At 55.6% G+C, this 25,681-nt stretch overlaps 4 protein-coding genes across 8 annotated transcripts; 2 read left to right on the top strand and 2 right to left on the bottom strand.

Moving 5' to 3' along the window:
• Positions 1–101: 101 nt before the first annotated feature.
• CDCA3 (cell division cycle associated 3) lies at positions 102–2,962 on the bottom strand. 2 transcript variants are annotated; one of them, XM_086714194.1, is made up of 6 exons: positions 2,835–2,962; positions 1,771–1,946; positions 1,388–1,517; positions 821–1,114; positions 595–698; positions 102–458 (listed from the first exon to the last, which is right to left on the bottom strand). In XM_086714194.1, exons 2-6 carry the CDS (start codon positions 1,888–1,890, stop codon positions 300–302), a joined length of 807 nt encoding a protein of 268 aa, XP_086570320.1. In that variant the 5' UTR covers positions 1,891–1,946; positions 2,835–2,962; the 3' UTR covers positions 102–299. The 2 variants fall into 2 exon arrangements, with proteins under 2 accessions (XP_086570320.1, XP_086570319.1); XM_086714193.1 differs by lacking the exon at positions 2,835–2,962 and adding an exon at positions 2,152–2,291.
• On the top strand, positions 2,857–16,168 carry USP5 (ubiquitin specific peptidase 5). 4 transcript variants are annotated; one of them, XM_086714186.1, is made up of 20 exons: positions 2,857–3,213; positions 5,978–6,103; positions 6,367–6,433; positions 6,629–6,762; positions 6,918–7,063; positions 7,304–7,488; positions 7,959–8,053; positions 8,717–8,910; positions 9,636–9,719; positions 9,979–10,066; positions 10,196–10,321; positions 10,824–10,977; positions 11,303–11,477; positions 12,113–12,201; positions 12,830–13,021; positions 13,552–13,695; positions 13,773–13,918; positions 14,139–14,292; positions 14,582–14,666; positions 15,518–16,168. In XM_086714186.1, the coding sequence occupies exons 1-20, from the start codon at positions 3,004–3,006 to the stop codon at positions 15,609–15,611; spliced, it is 2,688 nt and encodes an 895-aa protein (XP_086570312.1). In that variant the 5' UTR covers positions 2,857–3,003; the 3' UTR covers positions 15,612–16,168. The 4 variants fall into 4 exon arrangements, with proteins under 4 accessions (XP_086570312.1, XP_086570313.1, XP_025786018.2 ...); XM_086714187.1 differs by having other exon boundaries at positions 2,858–3,213; positions 12,830–12,952; XM_025930233.2 differs by having other exon boundaries at positions 2,860–3,213; positions 9,636–9,707.
• Positions 16,169–16,920: 752 nt separating this feature from the next.
• On the top strand, positions 16,921–20,538 carry TPI1 (triosephosphate isomerase 1). The gene is made up of 7 exons (XM_086714192.1): positions 16,921–17,161; positions 18,369–18,492; positions 18,608–18,692; positions 18,767–18,899; positions 19,202–19,287; positions 19,750–19,837; positions 19,928–20,538. The coding sequence occupies exons 1-7, from the start codon at positions 16,936–16,938 to the stop codon at positions 20,044–20,046; spliced, it is 861 nt and encodes a 286-aa protein (XP_086570318.1). The 5' UTR covers positions 16,921–16,935; the 3' UTR covers positions 20,047–20,538.
• Positions 20,539–20,646: 108 nt separating this feature from the next.
• Positions 20,647–23,095, bottom strand: SPSB2 (splA/ryanodine receptor domain and SOCS box containing 2). The gene is made up of 3 exons (XM_025930303.2): positions 22,960–23,095; positions 21,946–22,701; positions 20,647–21,045 (listed from the first exon to the last, which is right to left on the bottom strand). Exons 2-3 carry the CDS (start codon positions 22,607–22,609, stop codon positions 20,918–20,920), a joined length of 792 nt encoding a protein of 263 aa, XP_025786088.1. The 5' UTR covers positions 22,610–22,701; positions 22,960–23,095; the 3' UTR covers positions 20,647–20,917.
• Positions 23,096–25,681: the final 2,586 nt, after the last annotated feature.

Here is a 25,681-nt window from a genome sequence, read left to right as displayed (position 1 = left end):
TATAGAAGAGGCCTGGAGGACAGGGAACACAAGTTTCTCAGGCTGCTTTTCTACATACAGAAGCCCAGCACAAGGTTTAGGCATAACACTTAAAAGCATAATTTAAAATCACTTTCTTTAATATACAAGAAACACACAAGACACAAATAAAGCCTAAGAAAGTGCTCGGTCCCCCGAGTTAGTAGTTTAGGGGGAGTGGAAGACAACGAGCCTTTCCAGTCTCCCAGGGAAAGAAGGGGCTGTGAGGACACAACATTCACCAGGCCCCTGGTGAACCCGGTGCTGGGGCCACGCACGGCCTAGTTCTCCACCAAGTTTGGAAAGTGCTGATTTTCCTTGTCCTGGTCCTGGCCCTGCTCCCACACTCGGCCTCCGGTTTCCAGAAGTCGTCCAGTTCCCAGAATGGCCCCTTCCTTTAGTGCCCTAGCATTTTCACTCAGGGGAGGAGGCCGCTTACCCTGCCAAAAGCAGTGTGTGAGTTGGAGGAGGGAGGGGGGTTGTTCAGGACAGGGAAGATTGGGTAGAAAGGACTCCCACCCTCTACCTCTCTATCCTGGGGTTCCTAGTAACAGCTTTCACCCTCTCTCCTTTTACCTGTCGTGGTGTCAGAGTTCCGGGGGAGTTGTCATCCTGTAGGATGGTGAGGGGAGATCTCCCTAGTACCTTGCCATTTCCTTTCCGTCTATTGTGCTTAGAACCTAGGGTGGGTAAGGAGTTAAAGCCAAAACCCAAATTAGGGGTTTACAGTTTATTCCTCCTACACTCATCCGTGGACATTATCCCAATTTCTCTTCCCTATCCTTGCCCTTAGGTTCTGTACCTGAAGATCGGGGAGTCTCAGGGTCTCTTAAGGGCTTGTCTGAGCCCTGGCTGGCCGTGGGGGGTTGTGAGGGCTGTCCTGCTTCCTCCTTGGAGGACACCTGCTTGGGGGGGAGCTCAGTCTGGCTCCAGAGTGGCATCCGGTCCTCAAGGGAAAACTGGGTGCCCAGAGGCAAGTTCAATTCGGAAGGTGAAGTTGCCTCTAGGGGCAGAACAAGCTCTGGAGGACGATTCAATTTGGAGGCTTCTTTCTCAAAGACTTCATTCAGCTGTTTCGCCAGTGGGCTTGGGGGCTCTAAACAGAAGTCAAGTGAGATAGTGACCCTATGATACAAATCATTCAGCAAGAAGAATACATATAGGAACTTTAGGACTCATGCTCTAGTGGGTGAGGGATTGATTGGGAAGAGAGAAATCGAGGGAGAAAATGTTGAGAGAAGAGTGAGATTGGCTCAATCAAAAGAATGGAGGCTCCTTTGAGCAGGAGCTCTGGGAAAATGGCTCCATTGGCCCAACCCAAGGGTGCTAGGTGACAGCCTTACCAAAATTCCCTGGGCCCACCATTTACCTCCGCTGCTGGTCTTCATAGGTGTCCGTGCAATGCCAAGGGTAGGAGAGCGGGGATCTGAGTCTTGGGCCTCATTAGGACACTCCAACTGCTCCCCTGCTGGTAGGGTTGACTGTGGAGAGCTCTCCACCTGGCAGAACCAAAAGCTAAAACAAGTCTGGACCCCGACTCTTCTTCCCTCCCAGGTCTCTAGCCCCAGGTTGATATTCCAGGCAGGTATTGCCAGGGCCCTCAGGCATTCAGCCTACCCCAACCGGATTAAGAAAGTGGAAAATAAGGTGTCAAATTAGAGGGAGGAGGAGGGTGTGAGGGCTTTCTCAGAATCAGGTTAGGCAGAGGCCCAAGAATTCAGACTCTGCCCCCGCCCCTCCGCCCCAGAGTACCTGGATGGGAGTGCGCAAGATGCCGGCACTAGGTGAACGGGGGTCCGCCACTCGAGCCAGAAGCTTGTTGTGCGGCGGAGGCCGCGCCGGAGTGACCGGGGAGCTCTTGGCTGAGCCCATCTCAACCAGGAGAAAGAAGGTGGGGCGGGGCCCGGCCCGGGGCGAGGAGGGGACGCCTGTGAGAAATGACTCAGGTCTCAGCCATTACCGCGACCGCGTCCGATCTCTTGCCTCCAGACCACCCGATCTTCCCTGCGCCCAGCTCAGGAACCTCCCCGCCGCTGGGCCAGAGGCCTCTGTGGAAACAACGACTGTTGCAGCTGACAAGCCAGCTCCTTGCGAGCCTGCTGGGCCCTCTATTAATTTATTCCAATCACTTACCGGGCCCCAATTCCTCTTCGGGATGCACAGAAGCTCGAGCCTCAACTCCCGACGCCGAGTTTCAAACCTCCCGCCATGCCCCCTGCCTTGACTCTATTGGTTGAGCCGACGCAGACGCCAATAGGCCCCCTATATGAGACCCGCCTCCTGTGAGGAGGCCATTGGGCTCGGAGGACGTCTGTCATGAGGACAGTGGGGCCAATGAGCAGCGGCCTGGCTTGCTCAGGGGTGACACCTCCCTGAATACGGGACTTTTGTTCCGCCACCGGCTGCGAGTTGTCCATCGTGAGACTCTGAGGAGTTCCAGTCTTCGGTTTTCAGACCTCCAGTTTCAGAACCAAATGATTTTATTTAAAAAACAGAATCATGAATTATGACGCTATTATGTACATATCTGGCTGGCGCTGTAGTTATGAAGGTTTTTCTCAGGCGAGATGGTAATCCGTATTGGTCGACGGAGTTATCAATCACTCGACACTGACCCTCTCAAACTCCGCCTCATTGGACAGCCCCTTTTCAAATAAAAAGACTACAACTGCCCTTCTATTTTCCGATTGGACAAGACCCAGGAAAGTTTCTGGGATTGATTGGTTTAAACAACCGTCAGTTTCTGCTCCGATAGAAGGCACGCGAAAGGACTGTAGGGGTCCCAGAGTACAAGCGTCCAAAACTCCCGGACCCACCTCGCTGCTCTACATGCGCTCTGCCCTGGAAGAGTGGGATTGGTTCTTCCGACCATCGGTTGCATTAGAAGCGCTTTTCATTGGCGTTACTCAAGAGTAGGGCAGAGGGCGGAGCACTAGTAGGCAGGCTGCGTCCAACTGCCATTCTCGCGCGTCCTCCTTTTAGCGCATGCACCTAACGAGTAGTGCTCATTGGACGGCCAGACTAGGGGGTGGGGGACTGGGAACGGTGGGAGCCGCTGTGTGTGGAGGAGCTGCTGCCGGTGTCATGGCGGAGCTGAGTGAGGAGGCGCTGCTGTCAGTATTACCGACGATCCGGGTTCCTAAGGCTGGAGACCGGGTCCACAAAGACGAGTGCGCCTTCTCCTTCGACACACCGGTAAGCCCATTCCCCACGCCCGCAGCGAGCACGACTTCCTTCCATCGCCCTGGTCATTCTGCCGGGGCCTGCAAGGCTTGGGCTACCGCCTCCCTGCGATGCACCATGGGACTTGTAGTCTCCCACGCTCCTCCCTGCCGTTGCTTTTAATTAGCTGGCGCTGTCGTGTGACTACCGCTCCCGGAAGCCTCCGCGCCCGCCCCACCCGTTCCCCGTCTCGTGGAGCACTGTGGGGATCGTAGTCGCTCACTCCCCTCATTGCCGTTCCAAGGTAGAGGCGCATCCAGCTCGCTGGACTACATCCCCCAAGTGGACCCCTGCGAAAGCCTGGGAGTTGGCCTTGCCTGCCGCGCGCGGCTCTCCGGGTTTTGTAGTCTCGTGTGGGAGGGATGGGGCGACCCTGCACTGTTCTGGGCCGGGGTTTGGGTTGGAGGGTGGGGATTGCAGTTCCTGGGCGCCTAGTAGTCTGGAAGTGACCATGAAGAAGGGCGGTTCTGAGAAAGGCCGACTTAGACTCCACCCATGGTTAATGTGGACAGGGGGCGGGGAGGTGGGTCATTGGTGGTAGGGAGGAGAGGAAAGAAGGGAGGAAAGCTCTAGTCGTTTCTCCTTTGAGGTGAACTATGGCCGCAGCCCCCCTTTTCCCGCCCATCACAGAGAGCACAGGGAACCCTTTTAAAAGTATTCCCAGGGAGATGGTGTCTTTCGTGGAGGATACTAAGACCCTTTTCCCATCCCGCTCCCACTCTTGACTAGTTAGACAAAGCCTCCACCCACACCATGCTTCACGTTTTGTAGGCTCCACCCGGAACCTCCCTTCCTGCAGTTCTGCCTTCCTGTGTCACCGTCAAGCAGAGACTAGCCTTTGGCCTGGCCAGAGCCTGAGCTGAGAAGGCAACAGCAGCCTGGTTGGGATCCGCCCCCCTTACCACCCCTCCCGTCAAGCGGTCGCTGGGCCCTGCCCAGGGTGTTCAGCCAGACCAGCTCGTGGCAGGGAAAACTGCAAGTCAGAGTGGAAAGGCTTCATTAATGCATCGCCAGTGCTGAGTATAGCAGCATGATCTAAGGCCCAGTTCAGGATCATCACTGTGATTTGTGGTTTGCTTGGTTTGCTAGGCTTTGATCTGGGCCTCAGACAATGTGCTGCTTCTCTGGAGTCTGGCTTTGGCAGAGCCAAAAGAGGACTGACTGCTCAGAGCAGAGCTCCAGGGCTCCCAAGGCTGGGGGAAACCCAGCATTTTTATTTCCAGCAGAGGAGTTTGGTTACTGCAGAGCTCCTGCATGCCGTCTAGTTCATCAAGTGCATGGCTTGGTCCTGTCTTTCTCAGGAGAGACAGGTTTCTCTTAATTACCAACAGATGGTAGAAGTCAGTGGCTCCCTCTTCACACTCCTGTCTGCCTCTCCTTAGTAACTGCTTCGAATAATCCAAATGGTGTTTTTGTAAGCTTATTATACTTTGCTTCTTTTATCCCAAGTCAAGAGATCTCCAATGTGGCCTTGTTGCTTTCCTGACCAACTTCCAGCATGTTTGATTATCTTCAAATTCAATTCATGGTAGAAAGCCTGTTTGACCCCTGTGATGAAAAATGCTCCATTTGCCCATGAACATTGTAATCCACACTGTTCTAGGGAGTGGTACAGAGCAATCTGTGGGACCAAGAACTGCCTTAGACGGTGCCCTATTTTTCATATCGCAGCAGAGAATTTTTCAAGGCCACTGAGGCATTTATTCGAGGAAGAAGATGCCTGTCGTTGCTTGGATCTGAAGGAAGACTGTTGTTTTCTCCAGTTACCTCCGCTACCTTATCCCTCACTATTCACAAAGACACTGGGAGACTTGCTCAGTGTTCAAGAAGCTCATCCTCCCTCCTTAGCTGTGATTTAGGGTGGACCCTTCTCTCCCTGTTTTCTCCCTGCGTTATATGTGTTTGAGTTGTCTCAGCAGGTATTGCTAGGTTATTCTAGAGAGGGATTGGCTTTGAGGTTGGCAGTTGATGGACTTCAGTGCGGGATTTAGTTATTGGTCAGAGGGGAGGCAGCAGGGCAGCGGCTGGAGAATGCTGGTCTTCGTGTCCCTGCCGAACCAGGTCCAGGTATAACAGTGAGCCCCAGACAAGGCACTGTTAGCCTGGCTCCAGGCTTTAGCAGGAGAGGAGGGAGAGGACTCAGCATGGACCAGGATTTGACGACCTAGTAGGATGTTGTAAAGGAGAAGTCTGGTCTTCCTGGCAGGCTCAGGAGCTGGGTGTATTGTTCAGGTGCTAGAATCTTTGCTCCTCCAGTCTGGAAAGTTTTCTGAATGCTGGAGATTAGGCAGGGTTTGTCGTGTGTGGGGAGTAGGTTCAGTGTCTGACATGCAGGTCTTTCCTCTCCCGGGAATGGACCCTTTTTCCCTCTGAATGTAAGCACTGGCCCTGGAAGTCCATGGTATTTGATTCCCATTGGCCTCGTAAAGGGAGTTCTCTGCAATTGATTGGAAGGCTCCAAAGCCCAAAGAAGGAGCGAGAAGAAAGAGGAATGGTGACTGACAGGTGTTGCTTAGCTCCTGGTGTCCTTGTTGGTTGGTATCAAAGTCATAGGAGAATGGGGAGAATCTTAGCCGTGTACCAGGTCCCAAAAGGCTAAATGACTTGCCAACAGCCACATGGTGGTAGAGAACAGAGCCTTTCTTGTGGAAACCAGTTTCTGACCCCAGGTCTTGGTTTCCCCACCTAGCCAGGCTTCATCCTCCCTGTGTCTCCTCCCCTACCTGTTGCACTGCAGGAGTCTGAGGGTGGCCTCTACATCTGCATGAACACATTCCTGGGCTTTGGGAAACAGTATGTGGAGAGACATTTCAACAAGACGGGCCAGCGCGTCTACCTGCATCTCCGGAGGACCCGGCGCCCGGTAGGCATGGAGCTGGGGCAAGGCCTGGGACTTTCAGGCACATCCCACTGGTCTTCATTTTGAATCTGTCTCTTCTGTTCTGACCTCCCAGAGGCTGCATTTCCCCCTCTCGCCTGTTTCTGTTGGTATCATTAAAACTCAGCACACATGTTTTATTTAGCTTCACTCCCTTCTGAGATTAACCCACCCTGTCCTGTCCATCTTCCCCATTTGTCCCTTCCCTGGCACTCACTGCTGATCCTGCCCTTCCTGCCTCGTTGCAGAAAGAGGAGGACACCACGACAGGCACTGGAGACCCCCCCCGAAAGAAGCCCACCCGGCTGGCTATTGGTGAGCACCATTTCAGCCCTGTTCTTCCCGAGCTGGTCTTTCCTGGCCTCAGAGGCACTCGAAAGGCCCCCCAAAGAATGGGCCTGACCAGTGGCCCTAGAGCTCTGGAGGGGACAAAATGAGATGCCGTTTGGGAGGAGGGACATTTACCCATGGTGGCTATCCTACCCTCCTCCTTCTTCCCTGCCTCACCAGGTGTTGAAGGCGGGTTTGACCTCAGCGAGGAGAAGTATGAATATGATGAGGATGTGAAGATTGTTATTTTGCCGGATTACCTGGAGATTGCCCGAGATGGGTTGGGGGGACTGCCTGACATTGTCAGAGACCGGGTACGAATGCCTTCCTGCCCTGCCGGGGACTCTGGGGCAGGCAGGTCCAGAGCAGTGACGTCTTGGGCAAGCACTGAGAAAGCTGGAGACTGAGGGGCTAGAGGGACTAGAGGGCGGGGGGTTGGGTCCCGTCTCTGACCCTCTGCTTCCCCCAGGTGACCAGTGCGGTGGAGGCCCTACTGTCAGCTGACTCGGCCTCCCGCAAGCAGGAGGTGCAGGCCTGGGATGGGGAAGTACGGCAGGTGTCTAAGCATGCCTTCAACCTCAAGCAGCTGGACAACCCTGCTCGAATCCCTCCCTGGTGAGGCCTGGCCCCTCCACCTTGGGGCACCACCCCCAGAGCAGGGGTAAAGAGGCCACTCTCCTGGGGGATCTGGTGGGAGAGAGCATCGGGAGCAGGCTAAGGCGGGGGGCGCTGAGGGAGATGAACTCAGCCAGGGGCCGTCCAGAGGAGAGGAGCAGAGAGAGCTCTCACAATGGAGAGGCCAATCCCATATACCCCCCGCCCCATAGTTCAGCATATTTTCTTCTCCCTGGTTAGCGGCTGGAAGTGTTCCAAGTGTGACATGAGAGAGAACCTGTGGCTCAACCTGACAGACGGCTCCATTCTCTGTGGCCGCCGCTACTTCGATGGCAGTGGGGGCAACAACCACGCCGTGGAACACTACAGAGAGACCAACTACCCGCTGGCCGTCAAGCTGGGCACCATCACACCTGATGGAGCCGGTACTCCCTCCCCTCCTCCAGCCGCCTCCACGCTCGAGTGGGCTTTAACCGTTACTCGGGGAGCACGGGAATACCTCCTCTTGATAAACAATGAGAATGTTGCAGACGAGACTAGAGCTTCAGCTAAACCCCCCAAATACGAGTCCCCCTCCTTAGAGGTTACCAAGATAATCTGTGTAGTGAGTATCCTTCCCAAACCATCTGACCCCAGCACCTTATCCTGGGGGTGGACCCCCAAGTAACGCCAGCCCTTGGCCTCTTTTCACCCCGTCTTCCCTGACCGCCAGTCTCAGAAGGGCTTGTGACCTCACCAATAGTCAGGGGAGCCAAGAGGGTTACCCTTACAGGCTCATCCTTCTGTCCCACCAGCGCTCCACCACCCCCCCTCCCCCCAAACCCGGGGCAAGGAGTGGGACTGGTGGTCAGGCCAGAGCCACCGCTTCTGACGATACCCCTGCCTCCTGCCCTAGATGTGTACTCCTATGATGAGGATGACATGGTCCTGGACCCCAACCTGGCTGAGCACCTGTCCCACTTTGGCATCGACATGCTGAAGATGCAGAAGGTGAGACCCCTTGCAGCTTCAGACTCTTCTCGTCCCTGCCCGCCAGGCCCTGTCTTGCCTGAGGCTGAAGCAGCGCATTGGAGCGAGCTGCCACGGTTATCCCGGTCCCCGACACATGTGGGCTTCCTTTGAAAAGGTTTCTAGAATCCATTATTCATTCATCGACCACTACTGAGTACTTGCTCTGTGCTAGTCACTGCGTGAATAAGACAGGTGTGGCCTTTCAGGGACTTACACTCTAGATGGAAAGGCAGATATTAATCACATGCTCAGGCACATGAGTGAATGAACACAAACCGAAGGGCGCTGTGAAAGAGACAGAGGGGGTGCTGCAGTAGCTTATGGCAGGAAGACCTGGAGCGGAGACCTGAAGGGTGAGAAGGGGCAGCTTCGGAATGGAAAAAACACTTCAAGTGGAAGGACTCGCATTCATTTCTTCCTCTCCCCCAGGCAGAGGCCTGACCACTAAACCGCCTCCGGGATGATCGCTCAAGACCTTCTGGAACTTGGACTGGAAATAGCTAGTGCGTCTCCCATGTTAGAGGCCATAATTGAACACATTCTGAGCTCCAGCAGGGTAGCGTCCCGGACCCTGTGAAGGATCAGTGTAAAAAATTCAGGGCTGAGTGTCTCGCCCTGTCTGAAGCGTCCCTTCCCTTGCAGACGGACAAGACCATGACTGAGTTGGAGATAGATATGAACCAGCGGATTGGCGAATGGGAGCTGATCCAGGAGTCGAGTGTGCCACTGAAGCCCCTGTTTGGGCCTGGCTACACGGGCATCCGGAACCTGGGTAACAGCTGTTACCTCAACTCCGTGGTCCAGGTCCTCTTCAGCATCCCCGACTTCCAGAGGAAGTGAGTGGCGCCCTCTCCCCATGACTGGCCCCTTGGCCCTGTACCCCTGACCCCGCAGCTCTCCTCCTGGACGCCAGCCTCTAGGCACACTCCTCCTTCAGCCACCCTCAGTACCTCTGTGTGCTAGCTCCGTCTTTGTTCCTGTTATACTGTGGCTGGCGCTGTCCCATTAGTTCTAGAGCCACCCCACTGTCACCCGGCCACACAAGCCCCACTGGGAGCAGAACACCGAATGCTGGGGCTCTCCCTGGCTTCCTGACTACTCAAGGGTGAGGTGGTGGTCTTTACTTGAGGCCAGTGACATCAGATGAGTACCTGACATGGACATGTAGCACTTGGGGGAGGGGAGGGCTTGGGTCACTAAGGTACCAAAACGGCAGATTCTGAGCATAAATGAGCCTGCTTTCTAATTGAGAAGGACTTGATGCACATGTGAAAACTTAGCAATGTGGTGACACGTTCTGTTCCAGGCAACTTTCTCCCTTCCCCTGGCTCACTCCTGGGGAGGAGGCCGGGGGGAAAAAATGCATCAGGGTACACTGCATGCTGGCTTAGTTGAGAAGGGGAGGAAGGGCAGGTTGCTGGAAAGAAATGGACTCCTGTGTTTTAACCACATGACTCCCTACTCTGAAGGTTGCTTGTTCCCCCGATCTAATGGATAATAGTCCCCTTTTCCTTGGAACCCATGCCAGAGCACCTCCAATTATCCTTCTCTTGGCTCTTAGGTATGTGGACAAGCTGGAGAAGATCTTCCAGAATGCCCCGACAGACCCTACCCAGGACTTCAGCACCCAGGTGTATGTAGCCAAGTCCTGTGTACAGCCTCGCAGCCTGTATGCCTTCGTTCTCCTCCATGACCACCTGGAGTGGGCAGCAGTTCAGGACGTTTGCCTCTGGCCATGCTGTCTGCCCTGAGTTGGGTTCCTGGGGAATCTCAGGTTTTTCACATTCTAGAGAGTTGTCTGAGGTCTATATGCCGGGGTTGAGTTGGGGAGGAAAAGGCAAGATAGATGTCAGACGATCAACAGTTGACTGAAGCTTAAGTGGTTCTCTTGGATGTCAATGCAGGGCCAAACTGGGCCATGGCCTTCTCTCGGGAGAATATTCCAAGCCAGCACCGGAGTCAGGCGATGGGGAGCAGGTGCCAGAACAAAAGGTGAGTCTGGGACTCTATCCCTTTCAGGCTCTGGAATTATGGGGAAACTGAGGTCTGGGAGATGTCTAAAGAAGGCCCCTTGGTGGCCTCCTTGAGCCCCAGCTGAATCGCTGCCCTGGCTGTGCCTAGGAAGTTCAAGATGGCATTGCCCCTCGGATGTTCAAGGCCCTCATTGGCAAGGGTCACCCCGAGTTCTCCACCAACCGGCAGCAGGATGCCCAGGAGTTCTTTCTTCACCTCATCAACATGGTGGAGGTAAGGGCTGGGAAGATGGCAAGGCAGGGCACTCCACGCTCCCTCCGTCTGCCCGTGGTTCTCTCCCTTCTGCCTCCTGCTCATTCTTTCCTGTCAGCCCCCACCAGCCCCACCCCTGGAACCCGGCGGCGGGCATGCACTGGGCCTTCCCTGTGAGTAGCGGTTGCCCTGGGGAGGACAGTAATGCCAAGCAGTGATCCTTACACTGGATGGGCTTGCGGCCTAATGAAGGATGCACCCAAGAAACTGATAGGGAGATGCCTATTGCTTATAAAGAAAAATACCAGCGTGTTTCACCGCAATCTCCCAGTGCCATGAAGACGCCAGAGTCGGAGAGGGGGAGCTAATTAGGGAAGGGTTCTACTCTTGAGTCCCGAGAGCCTCCTAGTGGTAGACTCCCTTCTGCTCCTCTCTCTCTCTCCCTGAGCCCCTAGTGACCCTTTCAGTCCCCCATCTCGTTTCCTGGCCTCCCAGACCTCCCCACCCTGCCTCTTTCCCATAGAGGAATTGCCGGAGCTCTGAAAATCCTAACGAAGTGTTCCGCTTCTTGGTGGAGGAAAAGATCAAGTGCCTGGCCACAGAGAAGGTGAAGTACACCCAGCGAGTGGACTACATCATGCAGCTGCCTGTGCCCATGGACGCGGCCCTTAACAAAGGCAGGTTGCCCTCAGTGAGGCCTGGGTGCAGTGGGGCTCCAGGGTGTAGGAGTGCTTGGGCCCCTTAATGGGAGTGGAGCCCACAGTATGCCCTGCTCCCCCAGCTGGAGGGCCGAAGCTGGGGCATCTCGGGGAGGTAGGATCACCTTTGCTTGTCAGAGCTGTGTTGGGGAAGAGAGGCAAGATCGTTTGTGGATGTGTGTCAGGTGGATTTGGGGAGAGTGGAGGAGCCCAAGTAGTCACGGACAGAGAGCCAGTCTGGCAGGGCTAAGGAGGGAAAGAGGCAGTGCCGTCTGAAGGGTTCACCTGTCAATTCTGTCCCCAGAGGAGCTTCTGGAGTATGAGGAAAAGAAGCGGCAAGCCGAAGAGGAGAAGCTGCCACTACCAGAACTGGTTCGGGCCCAGGTGCCCTTCAGCTCCTGCCTGGAGGCCTATGGGGCCCCTGAGCAGGTGGACGACTTTTGGAGCACCGCCCTGCAGGCCAAATCGGTAGCCGTCAAGTAAGTCTTGTTGGTCTGCGCCCAAGGTTTCGGGCCAATGTCAGGGTAATCCCAAAGACTCTGTCTGCCTCTCTCCCATCCTTCTGTCCCTTTGTGGTTGGATTCTCAGGGCTAGCATCAGTTGGGGCTGGTAATCTGGCCCCGAGGGAATCAAGAGGCCCTGGCAGGAGTAGACTCGGACGATGGACCGTATTACCTTGTCCTGCCCCTGCCGGAGATTCCCTCTTCTCTTGTGGTATGGGGTCACAATTTAGTGCACCTTTTGTCCACTCAGTCAGGGCAAAAGCACGTAGTGTCCGTTGTGGACAGAATTTGGGTTTCTAGCAAATGGACTTAGTTTGGGCCTAATTGTGTCATGAGCGTAAGCTTCGGATCTGAAGGAGTGCTTTGGTTCCAAGGGATTTCAGCCATTCCCACCCCCACCCCACCCCCACCCCCTACCCTTTGACAGGCCCCTGGCTTCTGCTGCTCCTTGTCTGCAGATGCTCTGATGCCTGCCAAGGGCAAGATAAGAATGTGGAGTATCTTCTGGGGATCAGGGCTTCTACCGGGGAGAGGCTGAAACTCAGGGTGGGGGTTTCAGGAGAGGAGGACTTTGGGATTCTTTGGGTACTAGGACATTCTCTCTTCCCCAGGACCACACGATTTGCCTCTTTCCCTGACTACCTGGTCATCCAGATCAAGAAGTTCACCTTCGGTTTGGACTGGGTGCCCAAGAAACTGGGTATGGTGGCTGGGACGAATGAGGGAGGTGAAGCAGAAAATGCTAGAAAAGGAAGGGACCTTAACGTGTATAAACGAGTGTTTCTCCCAACTTTCCTCTGAAGGAGGAAAACATTACCCTAAATGTTTCAAGATAAGGCACGTTTGAAAAGCGTAGACTAAAACTGTGAAAGCACTTGATCGTCATAGCAGTGATTTCCAACTCAAAGCGATTTTCGTAGTTTTACGTTTACACTTGGGAAGATGTTGTCATTTAGATAATCTTGAAACAGTTCTCATGAGTCTTACAGCCCCTGCCGACTTGGAGAGCTGCTAATTGAACTTCATTTCCTTAGATCAGTTGAGCCTGCAGAGGTAGGAAGTCTTCCTGTTGTACATGTGGGAAGCCCCCATCCTTGTCCATAGCTCATGTGTGGTAGATCTAGGACTAGAATCCAGGTCTCCGGATTCCCAGGCCCACCATTGTATTATACCAGGACCCCTAAGACTTGTTCTGCTCTGAGCAGCAACTTATTACAGAGCAGGGCCAAGGTATGCGGCAGGGCTTTGAAAAGATTCCCAAAGTGCTTTTTCAGGGAGGGTCCCAGGGAGCTGCTGAAGTGACCCTTTTCCTGCCATGCCAATTACAGATGTGTCCATTGAGATGCCCGAGGAACTAGACATCTCCCAGTTGAGGGGTACAGGGCTGCAGCCTGGAGAGGAGGAGCTGCCTGACATTGCCCCACCCCTGGTCACTCCGGATGAGCCCAAAGGTAGCCTTGGTTTCTATGGCAACGAAGACGAAGACTCCTTCTGCTCCCCTCACTTCTCCTCTCCGACATGTTAGTGACTCTTCTTCCTGCCTGTCTCTCTCCTTTGCCGATGGGGGTCTTCTCTGCCTGCCTCCCCTTGACCCTGTCCTTCGTATTTTCTCCTGTCCTCCCTTTCCAATTTCCCCTGCCCTCTTTTGACGGATGTGAGGACCGAGTAGAGCGCTCCCAGCCACATTGTTTGTGTGGACGGCAGCAGCACTGGCTAACTGCCTCTCTACTTCGTTACCTCATTGTTTGGGGATGGGGCGAGGCATCATACTCCAGAAACAGGGCCCATTCTGTGAGAAACGGCAAGATCTCCATGGGAGATCTTTAGCCTCAGTTGTGTATCTTCAGTACTGCTGGACCCACGTTATGTCATGCTGTCATTTAGGTTCTGGAGTAAGGTGCCACCCCGTGGAAGAAAAATGCATGGAACGGGGGGTGGGGGGGGCAGTGGTGGTTGGGAGAGGGCCGGGGGACTGCACTGTGGGAGGGAGGAGGAGCAGATCGTGGCCCAAGGAGTCGGGTCACCGTGGCCTTGCTTCTGCCCCCAACAGCACCCATGTTGGACGAGTCCGTCATTATCCAGCTGGTGGAGATGGGCTTCCCTATGGACGCCTGCCGCAAAGCCGTCTACTACACAGGCAACAGTGGGGCTGAGGCCGCCATGAACTGGGTCATGTCACACATGGACGATCCAGGTAGGCGGGAGTGGGTAGCAGGGCGGAACAGGGCCACCGTCCTCCCCCACACACTTCAACCCCTTCAACCCCCGCAGATTTCGCAAACCCCCTCATCCTGCCTGGCTCCAGCGGGCCTGGCTCTACCAGTGCGGCAGCTGACCCCCCGCCGGAAGACTGCGTGAGCACCATCGTCTCCATGGGCTTCTCCCGGGACCAGGCCCTGAAAGCTCTTCGGGCCACGGTATGGGCTGTCTCCCGGCTGAGGACTGGGGGGCCTGTGGGGAAGAAGGGGGTGTGGGTGAGGTTCCATCTTTTGTCAACAAGACCGAGGGCAACCGGTGTGGTACGGCCAGGGCTGAGGCACCACCCTTTGGTGGCCGTGGTGAAGGAGCTGAGCCGTTCACTGGTGCTTTTCTTACCCCGAACTTGTTGGAAAGAGCAATGCTTCCCTCCTCTCCAAGAACAATAGTTTAGAAAGGGCTGTGGACTGGATCTTCAGTCACATTGATGACCTGGATGCGGAAGCCGCCATGGACATCTCGGAGGGCCGCTCGGCTGCTGACTCCATCTCCGAGTCTGTACCAGTGGGACCTAAAGTCCGGGATGGCCCTGGAAGTGAGTGTTCTTGGGAAACAGGCCAGTGGAATCTAGCCAGTCAGCTACCAGATCCTCATTCCAAGGCAGCTCTGCCTCCGGTGGGGGCGGGGGGCGGGGGGAGGGCAGAAGCTTCTTTCTGCTGACATGGCTTCTGAAGGGGGGATTCTGGGAGTCAGAGACAGACTTGTGACTCAGTACATGCCCCACCTTCCCTGAAACTTGCGTCCTGAGTTTGAGCTGTTGGATGTACCTTTGGATGTCGCTCGAGGATTCCTCTCAGTGTCTTCTCTGCACCCCCCTTCTCTAGAGTATCAGCTCTTTGCCTTCATCAGCCACATGGGCACCTCTACCATGTGTGGTCACTATGTCTGCCACATCAAGAAGGAAGGCAGGTGAGGGGCTGGCCGTGTACCTTCCAAACTGGGGAGCGGTGGTGAGAATGAGTGGGAGCATCCTTGGAGCCCTTAGGATATTTGCAGGAGAAGACAAAGGCCTGCTGGGTGGGGGGCACAGATACACCACACATTTTTAGAATGTTTGACAGCAGGGATCGGCAAACTACGGCCCAAGTGCTGCATCTGGCCACCTGCTTTTGTAAATAAAGGGTTTATTTTTATTTTTAAGTTTTATTTTTGAGAGAGAGAGAGAGAGAGAGAGCATGAGCAGGGGGGAGGGGCAGAGAGAGAGGGAGAGAGAGAATCCCAAGCAGGCTCTGTGCTGTCAGTGCAGAGCTGGACACGGGACTCCAACTCATGAACTGTGAGATCATGACCCGAGCCGAAATCAAGAGTCCGACGCTTAACTGACTGAACCACCCAGGAGCCCCAGAAATAAAGTTTTAATGAACATAACTGCACTTAACTCACATATGTATCATTTGTGGCTGTTTTCATGCTGCAACAGGAGAGTTGAGTCATTGTGTCAGAGACCGGATGACCTCCAAAACCTAAACTATTTACTGTGCAGCCCTTTACAGAAAAAGTTTGCGGACCTGACGGGGGCCTGGCAGGACTGGGTGGGGGTGGCTGTAGAGATACTGGAGGATTTGAAGGCTCGGAGTAGGGAATGAGAACCGGATGCCCCCTTCAGGCAGGTAGCAGCTAGACTGTAGGTTGTGGGGGCCCAGGCTGAGAATGTTAGGAACCTGTGCTCCAGAATCAGCAGCACCAAGACCAGGGCTATGTCAGAGACTAAGCTGATGCAGAGTCTGTTCATCCTTCTCCTCCCTCCCCTGCTTCCCCAGATGGGTGATCTACAATGACCAGAAAGTGTGTGCCTCTGAGAAGCCGCCCAAGGACCTGGGCTACATCTACTTCTACCAGAGAGTGGCCAGCTAAGAGCCTGCCCTGACCCCTTACCACTGAGGACAGGGGACAGACCATCTGGCATGCGGGACAGGGGCTGAGGAATGGACTTCAGCCCCACCCCTGCTCTGTTCCCTTTTTTCTTTTTGTCCTCAGCAGCAGGGAAGAAGCTAGAGGCCATAGGAGAATGGCCAGGCAAAGCGGGGGACACTCCAGAGACTTTGGGGATAGGGCAGGAAGGGGATGGGAGGGGCTGGCCACCTGTCAGTGAGGAGACTTTGTTGCTTTCCCCCACCCCTTGAACCCACAGTGCTCTGCTTCTCTGTGTAATCCTGCCGGCCCCTGGTGTGGAGGGGGGCTTGTTTGTGTGTGCGCGTGGGTGTAGCTTTGTGCAGCCTCTTCCACAGGAGGGGGCGTCTGTGCCTCCCCTCCCCCTTTGTGTTTGCTCCCTGTGTGGTCAGGCAAGGAGGGCTGGGAGGGAAATGGGGATCCCCCTCGTCCTCCCGCTTGTCTTTCCCCCACCCTGTCTGTTCCCTGCCCTTCTCTGGAAAATGCCAAAATACACGATGTGAATAAAAGTACAATGGCTACGTTGTGTCCTGTTTGATACCTTAAGGGAGATTAGCAGGTGAGTGGGTCTGCCAGGTTCCCCCCCACCCCCACCCCACGCACACTCTTCTGCCCCTTGCCGCCTCCGTTGGCAGTTCTCAACTTTTCACTAGTTCTAGAGCTCTTGGGAAATTGGGTGTGAGACGAGGTGAAGTGAGCACTGGGGCAAAAGAAGACAGCGGAGGGGTGGGGGCTGTCAGAGCAAAGATGGGGGGTGAAGAGCCCTGCTTTCCTTCCGGCAGTCTCCCTGGGAGGGGGCCCAAGTGGGTATTTCCCAAGTGTCCCAGATCCGCTAGGCCCTGCGGTGTGTTGGGTTGGCCAGCTGGAGCAGGGAGTGGGACACCCGGAGGAGGAGGGGTGGGGGGGTTCTGAACTGCTTCCCTCTTAGCGGCCCAGTTTTTTAGCCAATGTGGGCGGTCCTTCCCCCTCTGACAGGGGAAGGGAGGGCTTTTTCTCAGAGTTGGAGAGGTGCCCCTCACAGCTCCCTCCGTCCAGCGAGCAATGTGATCTCAGGCCACCTCTGGCCCTCTGGGAGACTGTAGTCGTGAAGCGGGGGTTCTTCTGAGTGCAGGTTCTCGCCTTCTCCCAAAAGTCACGCAATGGATGCTGAAGCCACTGAGCCCCCGGACGCCCCTGGAACGTTGCTACAATAACGGGGGCAACGTCAGAACATTGCAACACCGGCGGCGGGAGGGAGGTGGTGGGGGCGGCGGCGGGAAGGATTTCCAGACTGGGGGCCGGGCTAACCATGGCCGAGGGCGGGGAGAAGGCGGAGTTCTGCCTCACGGCCTTCTATATAAGCGGGCAGTGGCAGCGGCTGCGCGGTGATACTGACCTTCAGTGTGTCAGTTTCAGCGCCATGGCGCCCTCCAGGAAGTTCTTCGTCGGGGGGAACTGGAAGATGAATGGGCGGAAGAAAAACCTGGGGGAACTCATCACCACTCTGAACGCGGCCAAGGTGCCGGCCGACACCGGTAAGCCCTCGCCGGGTCGGGGTCGGGATCGGGGCCGGGATCGGGGCCGGGGCCGTGGCCGGGGTGTGGGGAAGGTCGGGCGTGGCAGCGCTCTCTCCCGAGCTCGGTTAGCCGGGTGTCCGCGTGGACCTGGATGCAGGGGTGAGGATAAGGGCTATTGGGGGGTCCGGACTTCGACCCTGCAGCCGCAATACCGGGGGTGTGTCGGAGGAAGAAAGGTGGGGCCACATTTAATGGTGCCCTCCGACCGCGGGGCGGGAAAGGATTTCTTGGGTCACCGGGAGGAAGATGGCCCCGGGGCGCGGGCTTGGGCTGCACCCAACAGGAGCCGGGGATAGGAGCGGAGCCCCTGCGGACGATCGCAGGAGGCTGGTGACAGCCATAGAGTGTGGGGGAGGAGGCTGAGCCTGCGTGCAGGGTTCCAGCTACCTGCCCCCTCGACCGTCTGCTCCGTGCGCCGCCGCACGTAGCTCACGACTCCTCCCCGCTCCTCGCTGGGCGGGCCGAGTCCCCCAGACTAGCGGCTGCGGCCTGCTGAACTACACGCTGTATCCTTTGCCCTCGGCAGCCTGGATGACTGCTGCCTTCCGACGAAGGGGCTGAGCAGGTGCCAAACAAGATGGGCCATTTGGGAATGAGGAGCTATCCTACAGTTTTCTCCAGGCCGGAAACGGGAAAGCACAAGGCCTCTCTATGAGCTAGTCATCTCACTGCCACCCACGGGCAGAGTCTTTACCCTCCCACTCACCTAAATCACAGAACCACGGGCCTCATCAAAACGGGCCCTGGTTTATTCCCCAAAGACCCCAGTGCAAACCCAGGAGTTGGCTGCTTCTGCTTTTGCTAAAAATCCTTGCCTGGGGGTGGTAAGGATGGGCTATTTTAGAAGGGAGGCGTGGTTGGCTCCAAGAGAATGCTGAGTCTAGGAGGTGCCCAGGCCCAGAATAGCCTGGGGAAATCAGAACCACAGCTGTTAAAGAGCAGAGGGCAGGGCAAGGGCCATGGCCTCCCAGGGACACCTGGAAGGCTCAAGGAGTTGGGTACAGGCCCAGCTTGGGCTGGCAAGTGGACAAAGGTTATCCTGCCGGGATGAAAAGGAGTGGAAAGCAGAACTAAGAAATCAGGTGAGGGGACTCCAAAACCCAAGATGGAAGTCTGGAGAATGGCTTCCTTATGACTTCATCCCCTTGTGCTGTCTTCTCTCCAGAAGTGGTTTGTGCACCCCCCACCGCCTACATCGACTTTGCCAGGCAGAAGCTAGATCCCAAGATTGCTGTGGCTGCGCAGAACTGCTACAAAGTGACTAATGGAGCCTTTACTGGGGAGATCAGGTGAGATGCAGGCAGGAGAGGGGTGTGGGGGGGCTCTGCCCTCACTTTCCTCATTGAGGGGAAAGCCAAAGGGTGGGCTCTCTGCTGAAGCATGGCTGTCTGTCTCTTCCTTTAGCCCTGGCATGATCAAAGACTGTGGAGCCACGTGGGTAGTCCTGGGGCACTCGGAGAGAAGGCATGTCTTTGGGGAGTCTGACGAGGTTAGTAATCAGGAGAGGAGGTACGAGATTCCTTATTCCAAGAGGGGCGTCTCACCAAATCTGTTACTCAACAGCTGATTGGACAGAAAGTGGCCCACGCCCTGGCGGAGGGACTTGGAGTAATCGCTTGCATCGGGGAGAAGCTAGATGAGAGGGAAGCTGGCATCACTGAGAAGGTCGTTTTCGAGCAAACCAAGGTCATCGCAGGTAACTCAGTAGAAAGGGACCTTTGAGCCTGGACAGGGCTATGGAGGCACAGAAGGTGGGGTGAGATGCCCTGCAGCCTAATTTGATCCCCATCCCATGCTGATACAGGAAAGGAAGGAGGAAGGTTAGAACCCTTGCATCATCCATACCACTTCTGTTCCTGCCTGGATGGTATAGATGCCACTTGGAGTTCCTCCAACAGCCACCAGGGGGCATTAGGCCACCATCATTCATCATTCCCTGGGCTGTGGGCTGGATAGCTCCTTCCCTTTCACCCTTCCATCTGTGATCTCTGTCCACAGATAATGTCAAGGACTGGAGCAAGGTTGTCCTGGCCTATGAGCCTGTATGGGCCATTGGTACTGGCAAGACTGCAACACCCCAACAGGTAACCAAGCCCAGGAACTCTGCCCTTATCTTACCCTGCCTCAGTAGGACTAGACTGCCACAGAGATCACCTGAGCCAACCCCTCATTTTAAAGACAGGAGCCCCCAGCGCATCTACCCGGCCCAGTCGGTAGTGCGTCTGATTCTCTGATCTCGGGGTCATGAGTTCAAGTCCCACATTGGGTATAGAGATTACTTTAAAAAATAAAATCTCCCCCAAATAATAATGATAATAATGGAGCCCCCCCCCCCCCCCCCCCCCCACCAAGCCTAGAGAAGGAGAGTGATTTGTCCAAGAACATCTATTCCAGGGCCTGGGTGGAATTGGAGCTGTGGTATTCTGACCCAGATCTCAGGGTTCTTGTCCCAAACCCACATTGCCTCTCTTCAGTGGGGCCCAGGGTCTTTTAGCCTTTGAGTGAAAGGCAGAAAGAGGCTTACTTAGTCTGGCGTCTTGTTTTAGGCCCAGGAAGTACATGAAAAGCTCCGGGGATGGCTTAAGTCCAATGTCTCTGACGCGGTGGCTCAGAGCACCCGTATCATCTATGGAGGTAAGTGGGTTTGGCTCCAGCCTGAGATGGGGGTGGACTCAGCCCTCCTATCCCATCCCTGACAATTCCCTCTCTCTTCTTCGTTCCCAGGTTCTGTGACTGGGGCAACCTGCAAGGAACTGGCAAGCCAGCCTGATGTGGATGGCTTCCTCGTGGGCGGGGCTTCCCTCAAGCCTGAGTTTGTGGATATCATCAATGCCAAACAATAAGCCCATCCGTCTCCCCTCCTCTTCCTGCTAAGCCAGGGACTAGGTAGCTCAGAAGCCCAGTGACTGTGCTCCTATCCCCCACACACATCCCCACCCCGCACATGCTTCTGATGGTGTCACCTGCCCCCCTCGTGGCCAAACTATACCTCTTCCTTACTGTTTACACCTTACCCTGTAATGGTTGGGACCAGGCCAATCCCTTCTCCACTGACTATAGTGGTTGGAACTAAACAGGTCACCAAGGTGGCTCCTCCTTGGCTGAGAGGTGGAAGGGGTGGAATTTGCTCATGGGTCCCCGCTCGGTCCCCAGTGAGGGCAGGAGAGAGAAGCCATCCTCCTCTCCCATCTCCCGCCATGAGGCCAAGGGCTGAGAGAAAGTCCTGTTCTCCCCTCAGAGGCCAGGGGTGCTGTTCTCTCCCATGGTGCCAACGCCTGTGTGTGTTGTATATGTGAGCAGTCCCACGTGTGGGGGAAATAAACACCTGGCACTAAGCCTTGTGGTGTGTCCTTCTTCACTGTCCTTGCCCACATCCCCTCTTTTTCCTTTCTGAGGCAGCCGTAGGACACTTGTGCACAAAACAAAAAAAAAACACAAACAGGTTTCTACGACAGCACATCTCTTACTGTTTTTACTTGAAAAAATGTCCTGCACACCAGGCCCAGGCCGCCATAGCCTCCCCTTCTGCCCCTCGGGAAGGCTCTAGGGCCGTAGGGCTCCCCAGAGCTAGGGTTGGGGGAGGGGCCCAGCCTCACCTCCCCCCACCCCACCTCCTGGCTTTAAGTAGCTGGTCTAGGCCAGCGGTGCCTCCTCCCCACTCCCCAGGGGAGGGATGATTTTAAGGCCCCAGCACAATCTGTGGTATCTCAGGGGTCACTGGTAGAGCAGGTAGCGCTTCATGGCAGGGGGCAAGGGCAGAGCAGATACCTGGCCAAGCCGGGTATCCCCCAGGGCGTGGCGCACACACAGGCGGCTCAGGTGCAGAAGGGAGTGTGGCTCCGCTGGGAGAGAGAAGGAGGGGAAGGTAAGTAGGGGTGCAGCCACTGGCCCGACCTCCTCAAACTACGGGGTCCTGCCCAAGTTCTCTTCTGCTTTCCTGCCCTGAGTCTTGGTTGAGAGGGAGATCTAAGGCCCCCCGGGGCTGGGAGGCTCTGCAGACTTCACACATCCCAGGCAGCTGGGGGTGAAGCTCTAGCTAAGGCCCTCCAAGCAACAGGCCAGGCAAGTTCTGACAGTGGTGGAGCTGGTCTAGGTTTTGATTCCGTAAAGCCTTGGAGCTGGGGCTGATGAGCCCTCCCTCCTCCACTCTTACAACAGCTGGCCATGGGTGACCGAAGGAGCAGTACTCTGCAACTTGCAGAGAACAGTTCAACCAGCCCCAAGCTCTGGCCCCAACCCCTTCTAGAGGAGGCCCCTCCCCTGAAGTCCCCTCCCAGGGCCCTGCCTCTTCGGGTGTTCTCCTTCCAGGTGCCCAGGGCCCCAAAGGCCCCTTACTGGGGTTTGAGGAGGGAAGTAGCACAGACAGATCAGAACCCAGGGAATCTGGTACACACCCTGGGCGTCTGGCACTGCCAGTTCTCTTCCTACACCTCGCCCAGCACCCATTTAACCCTGTGCACCTCTTGCTCCGGGAGCTGATATCTGCGGTGAATCCCTAATCCCTGGAGCGCCTCCCTCTGTTCTGAGGACTCACCACTTACTAGCAAGTTGCTTTCCCAAGCCTCACTTTCACCTCTATTGCTGCTGGGACAATTAGGTAACATGCGTGAAGACCCTTAGCCATTCCCCACACTGGAGGCAGGTCAGGCTATTCCCTCTGCTCTTGTAAAGTGATGAGCTTCCATCCCAAACCACAGCCACCAGTAACAGAACACTCTCCCCACACCTGCCCCAGGCCTCACCTCTCCTTCCGCCCAGGTAGCTGATGCGGACCTGGCACTGGCCCCAGACAGCGCTTACTGCCGGATAGAGGGTCCTGCCCTTCAGTCCTCGGAAGGCTGGCCCCAGGTAGGTGCCCCCAATAGCGTAGCCCAGAGTTCCCTCCTCCATGTCCAGTACCACCAGCAGCCTCTCCGGCACCTCCAGCTGCTCACCCTGAGGTCTGGCTGGATACTGGGGGGCCCCGAACCCCTTGCTCTGATGGTACAGCTTCCCCCGCCCGATGTCCCAGCCCCACGACTCGCTGTTGCTGCCCAGCAGCGCCGCATAGTGGTCAACCTGCAGCGGGGCGAGGGCTGTGGCCACGCCCACCACGGCGTGGGTACCCCTCTGCTCCCGGGGCCAGCTGATCTCCCAGGCGTGCAGGCCCCTCGAGTAGCCCTTCTTACCCCGGGCCCCATCAGTGCTCTGGGCCACGGGCCGCCGCTCGAAGCATAACCCCCCTTCCTTGACCTCGATGTTCTCCGAGCAGTCCTTGGGGTTCCAGCCGTGGCGCTGTTGGGCTCCCAGATCAGGAGGGGGAGCAGACAGCAGCTCCTCCAAGCCCTCGGGACAGGAGAGGTCAGGGTACAAGGTCTGTGGGGTGGGGGTGCTGCTGCCGCCCCCTGCCAGGGCCGTCTGGCCCATGGAGGTGAGGAGCTTGGAGGACTCCCCGAATCTTGCTGGGGCGCCTCTCTTCTGAAAGTTGATCCTCCGGCTCAGGATTGACCTGGAGAGGACTTGGGAGAGAAGAGGGTGTAAAGGGCGGGATCCTGGCGGGGATCCCTCACCCAGGCGTCTCATCTTTTCATGCATGTTTGCCCACCACCGCTCCACTCCCTCTTCGCCCCCCACCCCGGCCCCAAAGCTCTTAGGCCCATCACCCTGCCCTCGCCCATCTGTCCCGGTCTCCCGAGACTCTCGCGGGTTCACCCCCTTTGGATCTCTCCAGGGGTCGTCCCCTCTGCCCACCCCGTGCCCCGTCACCGCCCCCGTACCTCGCTTGGCTTTCCAGGCCGGGAGTCACAGGCCGTCAGGAGGAACCCCGCCGAAGATAGCCGAACGGCGCAGGGCGCAGACTGCCGGCCGCTTCCGCCTCCAGCACCTCCCTCGGCCTCGCCCCGCCCCCAGGCCCCGCCCCCACGTGGCCCTCGGGGCGGTTAACCCTCTCGTCACCGCCCCAGGTCGCGCCCCGCCCCGTGGCCACCCCCCTGCGGGGCTCCTCGCGGGAGGTTTACACTCCACTCGGGTCGCTGCTGCGGAGGGCAAGCCCCGCCCCGAGGACCCGCCCCCCCAGGACCCGTCCCCGGACGGTTACCCTCTGGCCCCGCCTCGAGGTCCCGCCCCGCGTGGAGACCCTCCTGGGTGGTTAACCCTCCTTGGCAGCCACGGAGTCTGCATCAGGCTGTCGAGGCTCAGAATGAACTCTGACGGGATCACCGCTTTGGGATCCCAGGAAGTGCGTTCGCCATCGTCAAGACCTTTGAGCCGCTTGAGCCGCTCAACTCATGAGCCCCTAGAGATGAGGGGCATGGGGTCAAGGAGGGGCTTTCGTTGTGCTGGCATCTATTTCTATGTCCTTTTGATTCTGGGTCACTGTTTCTGGACCGGTCGCTTTCTGCCCCACTTGTAAGGAAGTCTGTTTTATGCCTGAGGCTTTGAACTATGTTTTCAGAGGTAGGTGTCCTAGGTCTATTCTTCATCTTGGATGTCAATCCATTCCTGAGCTGTTGGTCTCAAATGGTGGAATATAGTGGTTAAGACTGGTTGTGAGTGAAGCTATGTCACTTATTAGCTCTATGACCTTGCAGAGGTTGCCAAACTTCTCTAAACCTGTTTTTTCTTATGTAAAATGGGAATAATGATAGTAGTCACCTCATAGGGTCGTTGTGGAGTTGAAATAGTCCAGGTAAAGCACTTAGCACAGAGCCTGGTGCGTATCCATGCAGTCACTAAGCATAATTCTTATTGTTAACACTTACTGAGTGTCCACTCTATAGAAAGGCAATGTAATATAGTGATGACAGATGCCAAATGTGGAGCCAGGCTAACTGGGGGTGAATACCTGAAACCCAGTATGCACATGACCTTGGGCAAATTACTTAACCTCCCCAGTGCCTGTTTCTTCCTCTGTAAGTTGGAGATACTGTTGGTATCTACTGCAAAGGGCATTGTGAGGATTCAGTGAGGTTATATATATGTAAACTCAGAGGAGCTTCTGGTTCAAATTTAATCATTTGTGCTAAGCACTGAAGATGCAGCAGTGAATCCCAAGGAGGTTACAGGGACATTTATAAAACAGTTTATCATGTAGTAGATGAAATTATGGAGATACAAAGAAAGTATTATGGGACTCAAAAGGATGGAATTCCTGGGGCGCCTGGGTGGCGCAGTCGGTTAAGCGTCCGACTTCAGCCAGGTCACGATCTCGCGGTCCGTGGGTTCGAGCCCCGCGTCAGGCTCTGGGCTGATGGCTCGGAGCCTGGAGCCTGTTTCCGATTCTGTCTCCCTCTCTCTCTGCCCCTCCCCCGTTCATGCTCTGTCTCTCTCTGTCCCAAAAATAAATAAAAAACGTTGAAAAAAAATTAAAAAAAAAAAAAAAAGGATGGAACTCCTAACCAAGGATCAAGCAGTTAGGCAAGTGTCCTGGAGGAAGTTAACACTGGGCTGAATCTTAAAGAATGACTAGGAATTGGCTTGAGAGGTGGTTCTGCAGGATGGGGGCTAGGTTTGGGGTGCTGCATGGAGAAGACATTCTCCAGACAGAGGGGTCAGCATGAAAAAAGCCAGAAGCAGTAGATGGGAAGACTTTGGTGTCCCTGCAACTAGAAAGGAAGCAGGAGAGACAAGCCTAGAAAAGTCAGTGCCGGATGACAGTGACCTTGTAGATCAAGCTAAAGAATGCAAACGTTCTCTTGTTGGACAGGCCAGTAATGGGGAGACACATAGGAGGGAAACAGGAGAGGAATATGGTCAGATACTCGTTTTAGAAAAGCCCTCCTGGGAGTGCCTGGCTCGCTCAGTCAGTATACCATGAGACACTTAATCTCGGGCTCGGGTCAAGCTCCACATGGGGTGTAGAGATTATTTAAAAAAAAAAAAAAATCATTAGAAAAACCACCCTGGGGGCGCCTGGGTGGCGCAGTCGGTTAAGCGTCCGACTTCAGCCAGGTCACGATCTTGCCGTCCGCGAGTTCGAGCCCCGCGTCAGGCTCTGGGCTGATGGCTCAGAGCCTGGAGCCTGTTTCCGATTCTGTGTCTCCCTCTCTCTCTGCCCCTCCCCCGTTCATGCTCTGTCTCTCTCTGTCCCAGAAATAAATAAACGTTGAAAAAAAAAAAATTAAAAAAAAAAAAAAAAGAAAAACCACCCTGGCATAGCAAATGTAGAGGAGGCGTCAAGGGAAATACGATGAGAAGCAAAGAGACCGGTTACAGCAGCCCAGGTGACAAGTGGCAAGAGCCTGAAATAAGGCAGTAGAAATAAGGAAGAAAAGAATTCAAGAAACACTGATGAAACTGCAAGATTTGGTGGCTGATAAATGCTGAGGCGAGAGAAAGGGAGGTTTCTAGCCTGGAAGACAGTTGGAAAGTGGTACCGCTAATGCAGAAAGAAAAGCAATTGGAACGGGGCAGGGGGTGGGGGGAAGATGAATGCGCTTTAAGACATGTTTTTGAGGTGCCCGACCTGAGCCACAACCAGATAGAACCATTCAGAACACA

The sequence above is a fragment of the Puma concolor genome, chromosome B4 (genome assembly GCF_028749965.1).
Source record: "Puma concolor isolate L17-30 chromosome B4, mPumCon1.1.hap2, whole genome shotgun sequence".
NCBI classification, from domain to species: Eukaryota; Metazoa; Chordata; class Mammalia; order Carnivora; family Felidae; genus Puma; species Puma concolor.
Note: the sequence above shows the minus strand (reverse complement) of the source record. Positions and strands in the feature narration are given on the sequence as shown.

Coding starts and splice junctions, on each gene's coding strand:
- SPSB2 (XM_025930303.2), bottom strand. CDS start 22,609: ATGGGCCAGACGGCCCTGGCAGGGGGCGGCAGCAGCACCCCCACCCCA. Junction 21,046..21,945: donor CTACCTGGGCGGAAGGAGAG/GTGAGGCCTGGG, acceptor TCTCTCTCCCAG/CGGAGCCACACTCCCTTCTG.
- USP5 (XM_086714186.1), top strand. CDS start 3,004: ATGCACCTAACGAGTAGTGCTCATTGGACGGCCAGACTAGGGGGTGGG. Junction 3,214..5,977: donor CCTTCTCCTTCGACACACCG/GTAAGCCCATTC, acceptor GTTGCACTGCAG/GAGTCTGAGGGTGGCCTCTA. Junction 7,064..7,303: donor CCTGCTCGAATCCCTCCCTG/GTGAGGCCTGGC, acceptor CTCCCTGGTTAG/CGGCTGGAAGTGTTCCAAGT.
- CDCA3 (XM_086714194.1), bottom strand. CDS start 1,890: ATGGGCTCAGCCAAGAGCTCCCCGGTCACTCCGGCGCGGCCTCCGCCG. Junction 1,518..1,770: donor TCTTGCGCACTCCCATCCAG/GTACTCTGGGGC, acceptor TGGTTCTGCCAG/GTGGAGAGCTCTCCACAGTC. Junction 459..594: donor GAACTCTGACACCACGACAG/GTAAAAGGAGAG, acceptor TGCTTTTGGCAG/GGTAAGCGGCCTCCTCCCCT.
- TPI1 (XM_086714192.1), top strand. CDS start 16,936: ATGGCCGAGGGCGGGGAGAAGGCGGAGTTCTGCCTCACGGCCTTCTAT. Junction 17,162..18,368: donor CAAGGTGCCGGCCGACACCG/GTAAGCCCTCGC, acceptor TCTTCTCTCCAG/AAGTGGTTTGTGCACCCCCC. Junction 19,838..19,927: donor CACCCGTATCATCTATGGAG/GTAAGTGGGTTT, acceptor CTTCGTTCCCAG/GTTCTGTGACTGGGGCAACC.